This window comes from Lagenorhynchus albirostris, chromosome 3 (assembly GCF_949774975.1).
Source record: "Lagenorhynchus albirostris chromosome 3, mLagAlb1.1, whole genome shotgun sequence".
In the NCBI taxonomy this organism is placed as follows: domain Eukaryota; kingdom Metazoa; phylum Chordata; class Mammalia; order Artiodactyla; family Delphinidae; genus Lagenorhynchus; species Lagenorhynchus albirostris.
Window position 1 is genome coordinate 143,977,680 of NC_083097.1, and position 20,606 is coordinate 143,998,285.

The 20,606-nt window shown below is 45.6% G+C and overlaps 1 protein-coding gene across 3 annotated transcripts in view; it reads left to right on the forward strand.

Moving 5' to 3' along the window:
• The window catches only part of WWC1 (WW and C2 domain containing 1), a 152,872-nt gene that overhangs the window by 65,962 nt on the left and 66,304 nt on the right, over positions 1-20,606 (forward strand). For all 3 annotated transcript variants that reach the window (XM_060144170.1, XM_060144171.1, XM_060144172.1), the window contains exon 2: positions 10,767-10,876. In XM_060144170.1, the coding sequence (XP_060000153.1) occupies positions 10,767-10,876 (110 nt within the window). The remainder of the gene's footprint in view (positions 1-10,766; positions 10,877-20,606) is intronic.

A 20,606-nucleotide genomic window follows, 5' to 3' on the forward strand; every position in this document is an offset into this window, starting at 1 on the left:
GCGTGGATGTACATTTGTCTATCCATTCCCCTATCGTTGGACATTTGGATTGTTTCTAGCTTAAGGTTATTACAAATCAACATAGCATTAATTTTAAGAAGCACCATTATTTTATGTGCCACTAAGAAAAGTGCTACCAATTAAATTATGACCCAATGTTTTTAAATTAACTAGAATGTTTATTTCATACTCATCAAAATAAATCTTTCAAACTTAGGGGTTTTTTTTGTTACATACGTATCGCTTTTTTACATCCAAAAAAAAAAAGGAATACCTAAACAAAAATAAAGCTCCAGTGTTCCTAATACATCTTCTCATTCCGAATCCAATTCTTTGGAGTCAATGTTTAGCTCAGAATTACTGATGTCTGTGCTTTTAATATCGTCGTCCTCGGTTCCCTCCAGAGTGTTGGTGATGCAGCCTTGTTATAGGGCCCACAGAGAAGCTCAAAGGCCCTGGTGCTGGGCTCTGCAGCCAGCATGGCAATTATGCAGTGGTAGCCTCCCTTGCACTCCTGCTTTGGGAATGTTGCTAAACGTGTCTGTTCATTGCCTTCTCCACCCTTCCCCACAATCATTTGGTTCCTAGGGGTTAAAAGTGCTCCACTATTGTCTCTGAGATTTTATCCCAAGCCCATGACACCTTTGATGTCTGTGCACACACGGGCGGTGACAGCTCCATCAGGACCGCAGCCTGGCTGACAGTGTCGTAAGATGTCAGCAGTGCTAACACACATCCCAGTTTCGGAGATGCTAAAATGTATTTTTAAAATGTGCAGCTCAGAATCATTGAAACAGAGTCTATGTGTACTCTGTAAATACTCAGTGAAATTCAGCTTTTATTATTATTATTGCATTCCTGTGAAGCATCAGTTTCCTGTTGGTCCAATGAGGGTGGCTGTATCTGCCTCACAGAAATGTTGTGAAGGTAAAGGACATGATGTATTTCACATAGAGCATATGGTCCAGTGCCTAGTACTTAATTGACCTTCAGCAAAAGATGTATTGTTTCATTGCAGCCTCACGATGCCCTTGACTTTGGGGACCGGCAAGATAGAAGACTTGTGAATGCTGAAGCTGCAAAGGGGGCCTTAGAAATGTGACATCTCAGCTCCCTCATTTTACAGATGGGAAGCCCAGAGAGGGTGGGTGCCTTCCCCCAGGGCCTGGTTCATCTGGTGGCAACGTCAGGATTCAAACCCAGATCTCGTCACTCCCCTTCCAATGCTCTGCCTAGACTGTGTTGTCATGGAAGGAGCCACAGGTCAGGATCCCAGAGAAGCCTTCACGGCCAGTTCCATTTCCAGAAGGATCAGCTCCTCAGGCTGCGTGGCTGGGGTGAGGGTCAGAGCTCAAGGAACAGGAATGGCCAGATTCCAGGGAAGGGTGGCTTTGGCCTCTGTCCATCAAGCTGGAAGCTCCTGGACAGCCCAGCACCTGGGAGGACCCCTCGGAAACCCAGCTCTTGGGACTGGAAAGGAGCAAAGCTGGGGGTTGAGTGCCCTCAGGGTCATAAATACAAAAAGGAGGAGCTCTGCATGTCTGCCCAGCACCACATGCCAAGGGCTCTATTGAGCTGTTCCCATGTACTAATTTGTTCAATGCTACCAGAGCCCTGTGAGGCAGGTTTTCATGACTGCTTTATACCTATGGGGAAACTGAGGCTTAGAGCTGGGGAAGGGATGCCTAAGATTACACAGCTAAGAAAGATGGAACTGGGAGTCCCGTTTGGTTCTGTTGGCCCTTTCTATAGGGCACAGAACCTCCTTAGCCTAACTCCCAGTTCGGGAATGAGAATGGAGCTGGGTGAAGGGCAAACGTATACCCAGTGCTGTGTTCTGCTGTGGTACTGGGCTTTAAGAGAATTACCCTCCAACAAGGGAACAAGCAGAACAAAGGGCCCATCTCCCAACCTTGTGTGTCCATGAATGGGAACTTCATAGTTTCATACGGGTTCTGGCACAGTGATAACTCTCCTTCCAGTAGAACAGGGTTAGTTAGCCCAGAACAATACTATCAGTAACTGTTTCTTGAAGGCTGTTCACATGATTGCTGTATCTCAGATGGAGCTGAACTCAGCACCAGTCTGACTTGATCTCTTGGTGTCATGAGTGGGATGCAGGCCTGGGGTTGGTCCCCAGGTTTTAGTCTCAGCCTTGCCACTGGGTCCTTGGGTGGCTCTGGGCAAGTCTTTCTCTCTGTGCTTCAGTTTTCTCACCCATAAAACAAGGAGTTGATTAGTCAGATCCCAGATATCACACTCAGTTTTAACATTCCTTAATACCCCTGCATCAGGTGCCTCATCTGGACAGCAATGAAAATAATAATGAGTCGCTCACATTTATTGAGCACGCACTATATACCAAAGTGATATTTCATCCATTATCTCATCTAATCCTCAAAGAACACTGTAAGGTGGGTTTGAATGGTACTTACCTGAAAGCGTCGTTATGAGGTCCAAGTGAGTTAACATATGTAAAGTGCTTGGAACAGTTCCTGGCCCAGAATCCATGCTCAGTCAATGTATTATTATTCCTCCTGTTCTGCAAGTATGAAAACTGAGCCTAATAGAGTTTAAGTATCTTGCCCAAGGTCACAGAGCTAGAAACTGGCAGAGCCGAGATTTAAACTCAAGGAGTCTGGCTCCAAAGCCCTGTGCTCCTAATTTCTACTCCGTGCTGCCTCTTCATAGGACAAGATGCAGGAGAAAGATGTTAGAGAGCAGTGGGGACTATGTGCAGCTAGAGAGTGCCTGCCTTCAAAAGGCACACTAGCTCCGCTCTTAAAATACAGCACTGTAGTAGACAAACTTATCTATAAGCTGAATTTGGCCACCCCGTAGTCAGTTGGCCATGCCTAGGCTAATCCATGATCTGGTTCTCAGAATCTTCATCTTAAATCCCAGCAAGTGAGATGCAGAGAAATAGCAGAAACACCACTGTGTCAGTGAGCTGGAGGGCATCCAGGGATGAGTAGGCATAAAGACATGGGGATGGAGGCGAAGGAAGGGAACAGGCCCAAGGCTCAGGGGTGTGTGATCCCAAGAACTCAGTTCGGGGGGGGCAGAGTGAAGGCAAGATTTAGCAGGAGGAGGTTAGCCACTGGTTTGTGGAAGCCTGGGTTAAAGACTAGGAGGGGGTAGGGGGAACAGTCTGGAACTTTCCCTCTCCATAGGAGAATGCCAGGAATGAGAGGGAGTGACTAGGCCAAGAAAGCTTCTGGATAAACCAGTCCTACCAAAGTAGGGAAGCAAGGAAGTCTGGGGGTCGAGTAACCAGAATGTCTAGACAGGTGTTTTGAGAGGAGAGGGACGGAAGTGTGTGAGGGAAAGAAAACTTGGAAATTCCTGGTTGTAAATGCCTCCTTCAGAGAACAAATTTTGAGAGCCAAAGCCAATCCCGCTGTCACCTCTTAACTTTCTCTGGTTTAATTTCGCAAAAAAAACAGAGAGCTTAAGCAGTCCCAAGTCATCCAGGAAAGGAGGCGGTGGAATACGGCGCAAGGCGTATTGGCTATTAGCATGAACAAGTATTTTGCCTCATCATGGAAAGGGATATAAACCCTAACTGATAAGAACAGGTAATGTTGGTTGAGCCCTGTGTGCCGTGGGCTCGAGCATAGCTCATTTTAACAGGTAGTCACTCTGAGCATCCCCGCTTTACTGATGGAGAAGCAGGTTCAGGCAAGTTAGGGTTCACGCCCAAGTGGACAGAGTGAGTAAGTGATGGCGCCTGCATTGCAACCCCTCTAGAGCTTATGATTTTTCTTTTACCACCACTCGTATCTCTCGAGTTGAAAAATGGGGACAGTGATGATGATGATGATGATGATATGATAATAGCTAACATATCCGACCAGCTTAAGATGAGAGATGACACAATTCTCACGGTGCACAGAGCACAGAAGTCTCTCAGCTGTTAACAGCCCACATTTACTCAGGGCTTATTACATGGCAGGCCCTGCGCTAAGCACTTTACATGGATTATCTCATTTAATCCCTGCAACACCCTATGAGATTGGAATTTCTAAGTTTCACAGAGAAGGAAACTCCTAACAAGGTTAAGTAACACACCTGTGGTTGTAGACGAAGCAGAAAGTGGGTTTCAGCCCAGCATCAATTCCGCAGCCTTTGTGGGTAGCAACTACCCTGCCTCCCCATTAGCCGTGAAGCCCACCACCGTCTTCCCTGGATTACTTCCTTCTCCAGCCTCCCCGGCCTACACCCCGTCGTCTCAGTCTCTCCCTTCTCCCACCCCCTTGGTCTTTCACATCTGTACAGCTGACCTAGCATCTTATTAACTATCCCTGCATCCTCTCATTGCCTGGGGTTCACAGTCTAAGGTAGCAGAACCGCCATACATACTGTCACAGGGATGGGCCACTCCCTGCTGTCAGTGTAAGCCTCGTCTGCCTGGCCAGACCCTCTGCTCTCGAAGGCAGAAACAAGGCTTATTCAAGTGTCTTAGCCCTCGTCGTGTCTGGCGTGGGACCAGTCTGTTTACTGTCCATGCAGTAAATTCTTCCTTTTTTTTTAAAGCCTGATTGAGTTTATTTTTTAATTTTTATTTATAAATTTATTTATTTATTTTTGGCTGCGTTGGGTCTTCATTGCGGTGCGCGGGCTTCTCATTGTCGTGGCTTCTCTTGTTACACAGAGCACGGGCTCTAGGCGCGCGGGCTTCAGTAGTTGTGACGCACGGGCTTAGTTGCTCCGCGGCAAGTGGGATCTTCCCAGACCAGGGCTTGAACCCGTGTCCCCTGCATTGGCAGGCAGATTCTTAACCATCGCGCCACCAGGGAAGCCCACGCAATAAATTCTGTTGCTTGGAGGACTGATTGAAAGGAGGGAGAAAGGAGTTGAGGAGAGGGTGAGTCAGAGAGCCTCTCTGGGTCACCTTCTGCAGCTCGGCACTGGGGTGGCGCTCAAAGTCTTAACGGGGACCCCAGAGCCCCAAAAGCCCAGCCTCTGCCCACTCTACCTCCAGTCCATCACTCATAACGTGAAGATATGCGGCTTTCTTTTCTGTTCCTCACACCATCATCCCTACCCAAAGCCTTTGTACTGGCTGTTCCTGTTGCTTCCCACCATCTGGTCTCCCCTCCAAGATCACCTCCTCCGAGAAGCTTCCCTTGCTTCCCTTGACTGCCCTGCCTCACCCCACCCTTACACGTAATCCCACTACCCTGTTGTACTTTTCTGAATACCATGAGTCTCTGAAACGATCCTGTGGATTCATTTTCTGGTTGGGGTGTCTCCCTGACGGGAGCGTAGGGCAAGGTCCTGTCTGTCTCGTCCACTTTTGTAGCTGGATGTTTGCTCCGATTCAGCTGTGGTTCATGTGCTCAGCCGTCCTCACCAACTATGAGATGGTGATTTTTTTTTCATCCCCAGATTCGTTTAAGGAATGAATGAAGGTGTTTGCACCAGACCGAATTAAAGGGAGGAAGGAGAATTGCAAAGATGGCACTTTCTTCCGGCCACCCCAGCCTTGCAGGTGTGGGCTGCTTAGCGCTGGGGCTCTGCCGAGGTCCGGTGGCGGCGTGTCCTCAGGAGTTGTGTAATCCTGAGCTATGGGAACTATGCGTGTGAAACACCCCGGGGCTGGAAGAACCGGCCTGGCCATTGTGCCTGGGCTGGGAGGAGAGGTTCGGCTGAAAGTTTGGACAGTTCTTGGCATGCAGTCTGCAGGGCCCTTTAGAAAGCCATCCCGCCCAGTTGGCCCTCGGAGAGAGCACGGTCTGGGGGGGCCAGCATCCCGCTGGACGGCGATAAAGAGGTTACTGTGGGAAGCGTTCAGATTGCTCGGGAAGCACTAGGAACATGAAAGATATGTTATGCGTTCTTCAGTCCCAAGAGAATCACCACCCAGTGTTAGACTTGGCAAAAGGCTTTCTGCTCCTTCTCTGAGCTGCCTCCTTAGAAAAGACGCGCTGTCTGAATACTGAATGCCAGCCGTGGCGATGTGGAGCTGGAAAGAGGACGAGGGGCCTGCGTTCCTGGACAGGTGATCCCACAGAACCCTACCTGTCTCCAAGGCAACACATCCGGGCCCCCTTTTTTCCAAGAGAGCCTGTTGTGAAACATTCAGGAATGTTTGTGTTCCTTCAGAGATTTGTAATTAAGAAGAGGCAGAGCTAGTTCTCTTTTGGCGCTCTTCCCTCCTTCCCTCTCACCCCTCCGGCATTTGGGTCATTTGATTTCGCGATCTGGGTTTTCAGCAGCCCAGGACTTGGAGGCTGGAGGAAGGGACTGTACCGGGCTGGACTGGGGTGAATCGCTTCAACAGGGGCTGGGGGCTGGGAGTTGCAGGCAGGCCCCCAAGTCCTGGCCACATCTGAAAGCAGACATCTCTTCCCAGCTCACATTCTTGGCACTTGCCCAAGGGGAAGCACTGCAGGCCAGAGAAGCACCCACAGTTTCCCAGGGGAGACTGGTTTAAACGGACAGTTCCTCTCTCTGGGAAGAGGAGTGTGTGCACATGTATATATATGTGTGTGTGTGTGTGTTTAAATCCTTGTGCAGCTAAAAACGCTTCTCTTCATCCTTATTCTCTGAATGACACGTCTCTGCACACTGAATAATTCATCTCCCTCTTGGCATTTGTTCCAGAGAGAATCTCGCTGTCCAGATTTCTTGTAAGTTGCATAGTCTTCCAATAGAAGCTTTTCTCTTTCCCATGGAAGAGCTCTGGGAGTCTGGATATCAGCCCTCTGGGTTTTTTTTCCATGATCGCTTTGAAGGGAAGCCTGAATATCAAACCCAAAGCCTTCCTTTCTCCTCTTGCCCCCCTCTGTCTCACATTGGGTCCTCTGGATTCCCTCTTCTTTATCCCTGTGGGGCACGATGTCTGTGTTCACCGCAGGCAGGAATCAGCATCTCAGCCCCGGTAGGATATCCAATGTCGGGTACATTACTGATACTTGTATCTAACATTTACTTCAGGTCTGGCTTCTTGATGTCCAAGGCTGGAACAATCAGTGGAGTTGATGGTTTTCTGGAAAAGTGATGCATTTTGGGTGTTTTAGACCTGCCGCTCCTCCCTCAGGTCCCCATCCTCACACACAGAGCTCAGTGAATCCCTTGTCGTGGTAACTGTGAAACAGCTGTCTTTTCATGAAGCAGTCGTGCATTATCCCAGTGTATTGAGTAGCTTTGCACCAAGATATAGAAAGAATACTGAAGTTGCAAACAGGACGCAGCTTGGGTACCTTCTGCCTGCTTCAGATTTCCCCCCTGCCCAGCTTCATCATCTGTATCTTGGGCATAGCTTCCTTTGTGTTCCAGATTGTTCTGAGACTCCCTGGGTCTTGTCAGTTTTTATTAGCAAAGCTCAGGTTCTGTAGTCAGGCAATGGGGCTTCAGGTTATACCTCTGGTGTTTGCCAACTCTGTGGCGTTGGGTGTGTTTTCTCACTGGTAAAATAGAGGAAGAGTGCCTGTGGCCCAGAGAAGGAAGATGATATGTACGTAACGTGTTTTCTAGGCCTAGATTTAGCCATTATTAAATATTTTAATTCCAGCTGATATAGGAATATGACAGAGAAACTAGTTAAAAAAATGATTAGAAAGGAAAAAGTTAAATTATGTTAAAATCCCTATACCAAGATAGCATTTTAATGTATATCTTTCCAGTTCCTCTTCTATAAACATATACACATTTTAGGCAAAATGTCATATACTGTAACAGTATCCTGTAGCTTTTTTTTCTTAATAGATCTTTATTGGAGTATAATTGCTTCACAATACTGTGTTAGTTTCTGTTGCACAGCAAAGTGAATCAGCCATATGCATACACATGTCCCCATATCCCCTCCCTCTTGAGCCTCCCTCCCACCCTCCCTATCCCACCCCTCTAGGTGGTCACAGAGCACCAAGCTGATGTCCCTGTGCTATGCGGCTGATTCCCACCAGCTATCTATTTTACATTCGGTAGTGTATGTATGTCGATGCTACTCTCACTTAGCCCTGGCTTCGCCCTCCCACCCCATGTCCTCAAGTCCATTCTCTATGTCTACCTCTTTATTCTTGCCCTGCAACTAGGTTCATCAGTACCTTTTTTTTTTTTTTTTTTTTTTAGATTCCATATATATGCGTTAGCATATGGTATTTGTTTTTCTTTTTCTGACTTAACTTCACTCTGTATGACAGACTCTAGGTCCATCCACCTCACTACAAATAACTCAATTTCGTTTCTTTTTACAGCTGAGTGATATTCCATTGTATATATCTTGTTCAACAATGTTGCTTTTCCTCATAGTGTGTTAAGAGCATCCTTCCATGTTGGCAAAATATAGAACACGCCATTATCTTTTGTTCTGAGGTATTCATTATTGTATTCACCCATTCCACAAATATTTATTGAGCACCGATCATGGGGATTCTGTTGCTTAGATGCACCATTGATGAAATCATTTAATTCATCCCCAGGGAAGAATTTTGAAAGGTAATGATCCACACAGGGATTCAGGGAGCTGTGGAGAGGAGATGAATCTTTATCTTCTTGATTTTCTAGGTTGCAAAGTGTAACTAACAATATTCCCATCTCCCCAGCCAGGCTGGCAGGTGGGGCTTCTCAGGGCTGAGCCCAGGGAGAGGAATGAGTCAGAAACAAAGGTCTGACTGTGGTTGGCTCAGGCATTCCTGTTCCCTCCCAGATTTATCTGTCCTCAGTAATAGAGGCACTTGCCGTGGAGGAGTATGCCTCTGTATGGAGTTTTCCTTCAGAGGCATTTTCAAAGCTGCGTTAGATGAAATGATGTTGGATGAGATTTGGCCATTGGTCACTGGTCTTCATTTCTCCATAAGGAAGTGGGAACAAATCATTTACAGTAGTTTGAGGAAGAGGAGGAGGTACTGAGGGACATGGTCTTTTGTTTCTGAAGTCTGGGTGGGGCTTGGGGTGGAGTGGTGGAGTGGACTGAAGACAGCTTTGCAGAAACTTTATCCAGGTTGGCAAAGGTGCTCCTGAATGAAGTGCCTTCTGACCCGAGGAAACCGCCTGTGTCTTCCCCACCTCTTCCTTCTTTTACTCCAAGACGGTGGTGCCTTGTAATTTTGCGAGGGGCTCAGGAGATGCATTGAAGATGTCAACTTTCAAGAGAACCTTTCGGCTCACAGCAGGGGCTCTGAGGACAGAGTGCCTTGCTTGAAATCCCAGCTTTGTCATTGTTATGGACATCGAGAATGTTATTTAATCTTTCTTAGTCTCAGTTTCCCCTTCTGGGAAGCAGAGAAGAATGTTCTTTGAGCGTTCATTTGCACCAGCCTCTGCACTAAATGTTTTTACAAACATGACTTTATTTGACCTGACAACCTGGAGAGTTATTATTATTCCCACATTTCAGATAAAAGTACTGAGGCTCAGAGAGCGGCAGTAAGTTGCCATACTCGCACAGCTGGTAAGTGATGCTTATTGAATCCTTACTGGATAGGGCTTAGTCTGTTGCATATCATATACGCCTCTGCCCTCATCCTTTGTCTCCCACAATACAGCAGTAAATTACTGACCAACAGAAGCTTTGGGGCTATCCATTCCTTCAGTCAATAGATACTTTTCTTCGCCTACCAGACCCTGGATATATAGTGGTCCATGAACACACCAGGTCTATCCACCAGGGGCTCTTTCAGTGTTTCTTTTTCCCCCACATACTTTGCTTTAAGCTTGATTTGGAGTGGGTTTAAGAGGGAAGGGGATTGCACAAGATGGGAGAGTCATTTCGTATGGCTTGGAGGGAAGTTCTTGATCAGGAATCCTAGACCCCGTCTCACTCATCTTTCCTCCTGTCCCATTGTACGTCAGTTTGCCAATCTGTCTAAAGAGTGTTGAAGCAGAGCCTTCCGGGCTTCCAGAACTGGGAGGGGATTGGGAGCAGACAGGAGAGGGGGAGTATTAGAATATGTATTTTAGGCAGATACAGCTATGGGGAAAACCCAAAGGGGCCGTCTGGGGGCGCCGTTCAGGCGGACTTTTGTGTACCTAGATTCCCGGCTCCCTGCACGCTGGCTAAAGTGCTTGACCAAGGGTTTATGGTGTTTTCCAGCCTTGAAAAACCTGTGTGTGTTTAGCTGGGTAATTTGTCTGTCTGTCCATCTGACTTGGCCACCAAGACTGAGTGATTACTACCACCTCACTCCCCACAATATGGTGACTTAGAGGGTGGTTATCGCTAAAAGATCAGTTTGGCCTGGATTTTGCAGGGAAGGACAGCAGTGGGTACAGGCATTTGGGAATCGGCCCAGGAAGCAAAGAAATACGGCCAAACTCACAAGGAGGGAACATCTGCTATTCTAGATGCTGCAGTTAGCTAGCTTTCCAGAGGGGAAGTAGGTAGGACGGGCATGGGCTAGAGCTGGGGGGATGGCTGGGGCTGTGGTGGACAAGTGAACTGCAGGAGGAGCAGCCAGAGAGGGCTGGAGTTCGAGTCCGGAAGTAAGACTTGACCCTCGAGCCCTTTCCTGTGACCCCCCCCTCACTTAGAGGTGCAGGAACAGAGGCCCAGAGAAAGCAGGTGACTTGCTCAAATCACTGCCCAGTTTGTGGCAAAGTTGGGAGCCGAGCACATTCCCCGCCTCCCTCCCAGGTGCTCCCATCCCGCTGCTCCAGTTATGCGTTCATCTTCCCCGGGGACAGCAGAGCTGGTGTCACAGTGCAAAGCTTCTAGATCTGGTGGGCCAGCGCAGAGGAGCAGGGAGGTTGAGAGCACCTACGTGTTGCGGGGTCTTGGGGACCGTAGGCTGATGGAGTCTGTTTCTCCTCTCCCTTGCCAGGTACACCAAACCGCTCACCTTTGCTGACTGCATTAGTGATGAGTTGCCGCTGGGATGGGAAGAGGCGTACGACCCACAGGTTGGAGATTACTTCATAGACCACAACACCAGTAAGTTCCTGGCCGTCCTCCCTTCCCATCCCCTCTGCCCATCCCTCTGCCTCCTGCCCAGCCCCCCAAGTCTGGAAGAGCTACCAGCAGGGACTCATGAAGCCAGATTGTGTTTTGTTTCACGTAGAGTTAGACAGAGATGTCAATGTAGATATAGATAGATAATGTATGCTCATATATAAATAACAGTTCAGAAGGATTTTAAATAGAATCGAAAACTCCACCTCTCACAACCCATCTCCCCGCTTTTACAGAGGCAACCACTGCTATCAATTTCTCGTGTATCACTCCAGAAATTTCCCAGTCATGCGTGTTTATGTGTATATGTACATAGATTCTTTTTTTTTTAACATATATTGATTTCCACGCATACAGATTTTTTTCATATAAGGTAGATGTGTCCTTGCCATTGCCAGACCATTTTGGAGCAGTCACTGCCCCCAAAGCAGGTCCCCAGCAGCCAGCATGCACACATATGTGTCTGTCATGGAGTGGGCTGAGTGTATGTGCCTCTAGCCCATCACACCGTTCAGCCCACCCTCACATCGTATCTGTGCTCCAGGTATCCTGACCCAGAGTGAAGATTCTTAGTGTCTTTGTCTCTCTGACTATGATGGAGGCATAGGTTGATACGGGCAGAAGCATGTTGTCTGACAGGTGGAAGAACCCAGGTCGAGGTACCCCAGCTGGGGAGAGTTGATGTGTATTTGGGCCTCATCCGTCACGCACCTTCTCGGCCAAGACTATTCCTGTCCTCGGAAATTCGCTGCCCCATTTGTTCATGTGTACAGAGGAAAGAGGATGTCTCTGTCTCGCTCTCCACCTTCTGAACTGTGGGATTCCTTTTCGTCCTTTCAGGCAAGAGGAAAATGGGATGCAAGGGCATGTTTCTGAAGGTTGAGATTAGGGCACCAGATCCCAGTGGTCCCTGTTTCCTGAGCGTGTACTCTGCGCTGTGTGCTGGGAGAGGAACTGGAGAGACACCACTCATTCAAGCATCCCAGCTTCCCTGTGGCATTCTAGGGTGATTATCCCCACCTTATAAATGGGACTCAGAGGTAGAAATCGACTGCTCAACGCTCAGAGTCAAAACATGGCAGAGCTGGGATTTGAACTGGTGCTGGGAGTGGAGTCGGGCTTCTCCATCCACCTCCTCCTCTGGGTTTCAGTAGCACCTGGTCATACCTCTGCTGTGCCCCTCACGCTCTGTAGTATAACCATTCACCTACTGAGACTAGCTCTTCTAGAGCAGGACAGTGTCTAATTCATCTGTCTAGTCCCAGGCCTTTGCCTGGTAAGGCACTTAGTAGGTGTGCACTTGACCTTTGCTACATAGAAAAGGGCATACGTGCATGAACGCACGACCAAGTGGGTGAATGAGCAGACTGTTGTTGGCACCAAAGCATAGGAGAGTTTCTGAGAGACAGCTAATGGCATTAATTGCATTGTTGGTGGTAGCCGAGGTTTTTATTAGCATTCATGATTGCATACGGGATAATGAGAAGTAAATATGCCTAATTGAGTATGTATGGGGAATGAGGTTAATGCTTGGAGGGCTGCACGGTATGCTGGGTTAAACACTGATGTACAGGACCCCTAATCAGTCCTTTCCTGTTTGTAATTGCTGAGTGCATCCCCCTCATTAAAATCTGATGGTGGGAGTGAGATTTTCAGGTGCTTCTGGGAGTTGTTGGAGAGATAGAAGGACGGAGTATCACGCAGTGGCAGAGTTTATTCTGGAGGGGATGATGGCAGAAGTGGGGGTATGTGTTGGGAGGTGAGTAAATGAGAATCACAGTAGGAAGAATTCTCTCTGCTAGTTTTACCAGCTATCGAGCTACTGGTTTTCTTTTGGCTGGAAGGTGCTCTCATTGGACGGAGGGTACCACCTCCGCAGGCGGAGCCGGTGATACAGATGTGGTATGTGTGTGACCATCGAGGCCCAAACACTCAGAGCTGTGGGCTCAGACAAATCCTCTGTGTGTCCACTGACTGAAATTACTCTCTTAAGAGTTCTAGACACAATAGAATTGAGCAACCAATTAAATCCACCATCCAGCGTTCATTCATTCAGCAAATATTTATTGACCTCCTACAGTGTTCTAGGCACTGTTTTGGAAGCGTGGGGTACGTGAGAGTTCAAAATGGCAATGATCCTTATCCTTACAGAGCTTTCATCTTGGCAGGAGAAACAGAAAATAAACAGAATAAGTAAGCAGATTATGTAGTATATTAGACAATGATCAGTGTTACGGGAAAAGGGGAAGCAGAGCATGGGGCTGAGGTGTGCTGGGGTGCCTTTGTGGGTGGTGGGCAGGGACAGTGGTAAAGGTCTTCAGGAAGAAGACCTTGTCGAGAAAATGAGATTTGAGCTAAGACTTGAAGGAGGTGGGGAGAGCGTTTCAAGTAGAGAGAGCTGATCGAACAAAAACTCCACTGCGTGATCACATTTAGCTTGCTTGAGGGATGGCAAGGACGCAGGTGTGCATATAGCAGAATTTGTGAGGAAGCGGGGAGAAGGGTATCAGGCCAGCAGGGTGTGGGCAGTGGTCCACCTGAAGGGTTCAGGCTTTTATTCAACACGGTGGGAGCCATTGGAAAATTTTAAGCAAATGAGTGGCGTGACATGTTTTATGTCTTAGAAGGGTCACTCTGGCTGCTTTGCTGAGAATAGACCTTAGTGGAACAGGGGCAGAAGCAGGGAGACTTGTAAGAGATGATTGCAATAGTCCAGGTGACAAAGGACCGTGCCCCAGACCAAGGCCGTAGTGGTAGAGGTGGTGAAAAGTGGCCTGAAGCTGGAGGTATTTTCAAGATAGAGCCAACAAGCCTTCCTGATAGATTGCACATGGGGTGTGAAAGAACGGGATAAATGAGCCTCTCTGGGCCTGAGCAGCTGGCAGGATGGAGTTGCCATTTATTGGATGGAGAAAACTGCAGGAGGAGTGGGTTTAGGAAGGAGGACCAAGGGTTCATTGGGATGTGTCGCATCTTCCATACCTGTTATACACCTGAGAGAAGATGTTGCTGGTCAGTTTGATGTAGGAATATGGTGTTTGGAAAAGAGATCTGGGCTGAAGATGTGTATATGGGAGTTGTTGGCATATAGAGAGTATTAAAGACATGAAACTGGATGGGATCACCAAAGGAATAAGTCAAGACAGAGAGAAGACAATCAAAGAATGAGCCATGGGGTCCTCAGACAGGAGAAGGTACAGAGAAGAGGAAAACCAGTCATGATTCTGGGGAGTGATCGGAAAGGTGGGAAGGAAAGCGAGAGCGTCTTGGCAGCCATGTGAAGGAGGCATACCGAGGAGAGAGATGTCAACCCCGTCAAATGCTTCTGACAGATCAAGTACGAAGAGGACTGAGAATTGACCAATAGATTTAGCAAACCCCTGTGACGCTGGTGACCCTGACTTGGAGGGCAGCTTTGGACAAGGACTGGGGGCAAAAGCCTGACTAGAGTGAGTCTAAAAAACAACGGAGGGGAGGCATTGGAAACAGCAAGTATGGACAACTCTTTCCAAGATATAACCTTCTTTCATTATTTCATTTATCCGTATTCAGTTTTCCCACTGCTGTGTACATCCAGCATGATTAGATGGTTTTAATCAGTAATCAAGTTGTGTGTTCTGCTGTTTTCTCTTCATACTATGTCATGAATATTTGAGAGATGCTGCCTAGTCTTCATATTTGTCATTTTTAATGTATCAAATAGATGTATTGATACATTTTAACACATAATGAGTGTACCATAATACCCCCCTATTGCTGACCTTGTGGGTCCTTTCCATTTGTTTGTTATAAATAAATAACACTAGGGAAGAATCTTCATGCATATTGCTTTTTTCTTCTGTGATACTTTTCCTGGAGTTGTATTTCCAAACGTAGGATCGCTAAGTGAAAGATTATGAACACTTGTGAGACTTGTGGTACCTCTTCCTAGTTTGATAAGTATTTCTAAAAGATCGTATCCATCTGTATTGCCACAGCAATAAGGGTACTATTTTTCTCATACCTTCATCAGTCAGTATGGGGCTAGTTACTTTTCGATAAATTCATCACAGGTTTAAACTGTTACTTCGTTGTTTTTCGTTTGCATTCATTTCCATACTAACAAGGATGGACGTTCTCCAGATGTTCAGCTGTTTTTAAGACAATTGTCGTTCAAGCCGTTAGAGAATTCAATAGTGTTAGTCACGTGGGTGCGCGTGTGGTGCGCGTAGAAAGCAGGCGTGTGATGGGTAGAGGCGGTGGGGTGAGGGATGTGTGAAGTGCGGTGAACGTGTGAGCTGTATGGAGCGTGAGTGTGGAGTGTGTTTGTAGGTAGAGGTCTGGAGCCTGGGGGAGGCTGAAGAACTGGGTCTCAATGATGGCTGCGCCCAATCGGCTAAATGTTTACTGGAAGTAGCTGCATTTTGGGGAGAGGGGGCATGCGGGGGAAGGGGATAGAGGGATGATGTTGTATGTAGCTGAGTTCGTGACATGCTGAATGATTAAACTATGTCCATGTTTAGCTTTAATAAAAACAAGAACTCAAAAATAGTTGGCCAAGGACATCTCTGAGAACCTGCCCAGGTGTAAAGTTATCTATTCTGGTGAGGTGGACTTAAGGAAGTGGAGCGTCAGCAGAAGGGGCTGGGCTTGGGAGGACCCCTCAGAGTGTGACCAGTTCAGGATGAACAGCAGTTAGCACAGCTCGTTACAGCCACCTAGGGAGCTGTCCCCAAAGGACAGTCTTTTCAAGAGTTGTTAGTACAACTGGTATCCATGTGGAAAAAAATACATCTCCACTTCTACCCCCACCTCACACCATATATAAAAATAAATTCAGAACGGACCACAGACCTCAACATAAAAGCTAAGACTATGGGCTTCCCTGGTGGCATAGTGGTTGAGAGTCTGCCTGCTGATGCATGGGACACGGGTTCGTGCCCCGGTCCGGGAAGATCCCACATGCAGCAGAGCGGCTGGGCCCGTGAGCCATGGCCGCTGAGCCTGCATGTCCGGAGCCTGTGCTCCACAACGGGAGAGGCCACAACAGTGAGAGGCCCGCGTACCGCAAAAAAAAAAAAAAAAAAAAAAAAAGCTAAGACTAGAACACTTCGAGAAGGAGACTAAGGAGAAAATCTGCAAGATTTTAGGGTAGGCAAAGGTTTTTTGGACAAGGCACAGAAAGCACTAAGCATACAAGAAAAAAGTAATAATTGGGCTTCATTGAATTAAAACTTCTGCTCTTCAAAAGACCATTAAGAAACTGAAAAAGCAAGCTACATATAAGGAGAAAATATTTGCAATACATATATCTGACAGCAGATCCGTATCAAGAATATAAAAAGAACCCTTACACCTTAATAGTAAGAAGCCCAACAACGCAATGAAAAGTATGAGCAAAAGATTTAAATAGACACTTCACTAAAGAAGACATACAAGTGGCCAAGAAACACATAAAAATATGCTTTACATAATCAGTCATTAGGGAAATAGGAATTAAATCTACAATGAGGTACGACTATACACCCACTGTAATGACTAAAATGAAAAGGATTGACAGTACCAGTGGTTGGTGAGGAGGTGGAGGAACTGGAACTCTAATTCACTACTAGTGAGGATGTAAATCAGAACAACCATTTTGGAAAACAGTTTCTTAGTTTCTTATAAAATTCAACATATAATTAACATACAAGCCAACAGTTCCACCCCTAGATAGTTTTACCTAAGCAAAATGCAGACATTGCAAAGACTTGTGCATGCATGTTCATTACAGCCTTATTCATAATAATCTCCAACAGCAGCCCAAAAGTTTATCAAAAAGTGAATTATGCTGTATTCATGCAATAGACTGTTATTCCACAATAACAAAAAATGGACGACTGATACAACCTAAATGAGTCTCAAAAGCCTTATGCCAAGTGAAGGAGGTGAGATCCAAAGAGCACATACTGCTTGATTCCATTGTCATGAAGTTCTAAGACAGAACCGGAGGGAGGAAGTGGGTGGAAGTGACTGACACAGGACTGCAGGGTAAAGGAGCCATTTACACATTGATAACAAGTGGTAGTTTATGGTGTATGCGTTTGTCAAAACATATCCAAGTCTACACTTTAGATGATTGCGCTTCATTGTATTTAAATTACGCCTTAATAAAGGTGATTTAAACAGTGTATTGATGCCCACTTTAATACTGCAGACCAATTAAATGGAAATCTCTGGGGTAATTTCCAACATGCAACCAGGTTGAAACCAGTGTTCTGGTGTGGGGTTGTGGGTTGTGTTTGTCTGCCTGTGCATCCATCTATCCGTGTTGGTTTGTGCTACAGAAGAAAGCCTGGGTCACCAAAAATGGTAGCCAAGCCAGCCTTCAATTAAGCCTCTCACGTGCTTTTATACTCCAAGGAGCGCGGCCTCCAAAGGAGGACGCCACTCTCAGATTAAACCCAGAGCACCATGGGGAGGATCCATCCAGGGGTGCCCCAGGGCAGTTGTCAGGGACCCAGCATTTCACCTAGCCCTCTGGCAGGTGATTCTATCTGGAGCCCAGCATCGCACCTGCCAGCCTTGCCTGCCACCTTCAGTGGCTGCTCAGCCCACCCGTGTTGTCACCTCTTAGCAGGTGATATGTTGAAATTGTTTGGGGAGCTTTGCGGGTCACCATTGCCTCCTTCCCACCCCCAGAGATCCTGATTTAATTGGTCCAGGGGTGGGGTCTGAGCATCGGGATTTAAAAAATTTCCCCCAGTGATTCTACTATGCAAACAGGCGTTCTTGGACATGGGCTGCACGGCAGTTACCTGGCGAAGCTTAAAACTGCCAATGCCTGGGCCCTACTCTTGGAAACTCTGAGGTTAAGTGTTCTGGGGGCAGAATTCAGGCTTTTGTTTTTATTTTTGTGTTTTGAAGCTCCATAGCTTATTATAATATGCTGAGTGGACCCAGTGTACTGGATGAAGTACCAACCTTTTTTTTTTTTTTTTTTAAAGCAATTTTGCTGAGAGTCTGGGGGAAAAGGCAGTCTCATAAGGCTGTCTGTGAGGATAAAAATTGGTACAACCTTTGGGACGATAATTTGCTAGTGTCTGTTAAAATTTAAGATGTGTATACCCACTGACCCAGTAGTTCCTCTTTTAAGGAATTCCTCTTTTTACACTACAGAATTAATAATAGCACACGTTCATAGAAGTATGTTTTTAAGAATCCTCACTACAGCATTGGTTGTGGTAGCAAAAGAACTGAAAACAATCCGGATGTTTCCTGGTAGTGGTCTGGGAGACCACTCAAGCCCTATCATAAATAAATCTTAGCACCATACCATGGAGTACTATGCAACCATTTAAATGATTGAGGTAAGTAAAAAGTAAAAATGAATAAGTAAAAACAGTGGTACAAATGAAAAAAAAGGGTAAATTAAAAATTGAGGTAAATCTTTATGTACCTACAAGGGAAAATGAACACGATATATCATTTGGAGATGAAAGCAAATTGCAGACCAATATACATGACATGGGCCACTTTACATTAAAAATAAATGTGTGTGTGTAGCTATGTATGTATAAACAGGTTTGTATATAATCATAGGGCAATATCTGTTAGTGTGTGAGACTCCTAACGGCAGTTACCTCTAGGAGGTAGGATTGGAGAGATTTAAACTCTCATTGCTTACTTTACGAATTTGCAGTGGTGGAATTGTGAGATTTTTCTTTTTTTTGTATTTTTCAATATTTTTCCCCAAAATGTAAATTTTTAAACATATGACAAACTTTAAAAAACATCTTCACCCTGGCCATGTTTCTCTTCTTTTCTGTGGCCCGTGTCAGCCAGAAGTGCGGGACCCCTGAGGGGAACCCAGGAGTCCCTAACCCTGAGGGAAGCCACATCTGCTGATGGGAAATGGGACCCCACAGTCTTTCAGCCCAGCTTTGTAAATTCTCTCCTCCCGCTTTTTTTCTTCTCTTGCAAGTGTTCCTCCATCTTACTTGGTTGAAGAGTTGCAAAGCTTTCTTTGTGGGAAGCAATTTTTTGGCCCCTGCCGGCCATCTTCACACCTTGTTTTCTTTCCCAGAAAAAGGGAGGAGGAGAGCTTGAAGAATTGAATAGTTTTGGCTTTACTCTCACCATCATTTGTTTACTTTACCTGTGTGTAAGTACACTACAGCTTCCTGGGAAGCAGTGAGGCAGGGCCCATTATCCTCTTTTATAATTAGAAAAGTAGACTCAGAGAGGTCAAGCAGCCTGCCCATTGTAACACAGTGATTATTGGCAGGCATGAGAACGTGGCCCTGCTATCTCTTGGATTATTCTTCCCGTCTCTTCTTTCGTTCATTGGAAATACTCATTGGGGCCTATTCAGGAGGATTGAGAGCTAAAGGGACTGCAGAAGTAGGTACAAACTCAAAGCCCTCAGGAGCCACACACATGACATAAATGAATGAAGCAGATAAATTGTGGACCCACAGTGGCCAGATCTTCTGAATGATCAAGAAAAACCAGACATCGGGATTTTAATTTATAAATCTCCTTGTTTTTACATACCAGTAATCAGTTCAAAATTAATAAAGTTCTTTGGGCTAAGCAAAACCTATCTACAGGCTGGATTCACCATATGGCTGTGATTATACAATTTCCGGTGTGTTAGTTGCCCCTTACCCCACCCACCAACTGGGAAATGACTGAGGAGTTGACAGTCAACGGGCATTGATACTTGGACATGGTTTTGACCTCTTTGACATCTGCTCAGCCGCCAGCTACCCTTTTTAAAAAATTTTTTTGTCTTCTGACTTTTTCCCAAGTTATCACTATACATATTTATTGTACACATAATTTTAAAAAATACAAAAAGAATGAAGAAAAGGCATCCTACCATCAAGACATATCTGCTGTTGATAATTTGTTAAGTTTCCTCCTAATCTTTTTGAGAATGTATATATGTATTTTGATAAATACAAAATTATTTATGCAGTTTTGCACCCAGTACTTCTACTCACTTTTATATCATAAGCACCTTTCTGGTTTTTTAAAAATTTTTTTCGAAGACATTATTTTTAATGGCTGTTTTAGTGTATTATGTAAATATAGCATACTTATTTGAGCAGTTATTTCCTGTGTGACCTTGAGCAAGTCACTTAACCTCTTTATGTCTCAGTTTTCTCTTTTGTTTAATGGGGGTAATAAAAGAATCTTCCCTGTAGGGTTAATGTAAGGATTGGAGGAGTAAATAGATATAAAGTAATTAGAATAGTGCTTGGCATAGAGTAAACATTAAATAAGTGCTTGATGATTATTATGGTTTTGTACAAATGCATGTTTGCCTGAATTTATTGCTTTTTATAATAAATTACCACAGGAGAAATTATTGGACAAAGGGTATTAACGTTTTAAGGCTCTTGATTTTCATGGTCAGATAACCTTCTAGTAAGGCTGTTCTAATTTACATTTCCAACACAGTATTTCTTCATATCCTCTGAAATATCAGTTATTTTACTTTCCTTTACTCTTTGCCAAAACAAATGATCTTAAGCGTCTATAATGTTGTTGAGCCTCTCTGTCTAGATTAGAACTCATATCTGGCCCTTCCTCTGGCTGTTCCCAGACAGACTGACTTCAGGTTTGTAAACTGATCCTGGTTTGTGTGTGTGTGTGTTTGTTTGCTTAATCCAAAGGAAGAGTCTCTGTTGTTTAATAGGTAAGTTTAACCCATTCACATTTATTGTGATTTTCTACTTATTATGCT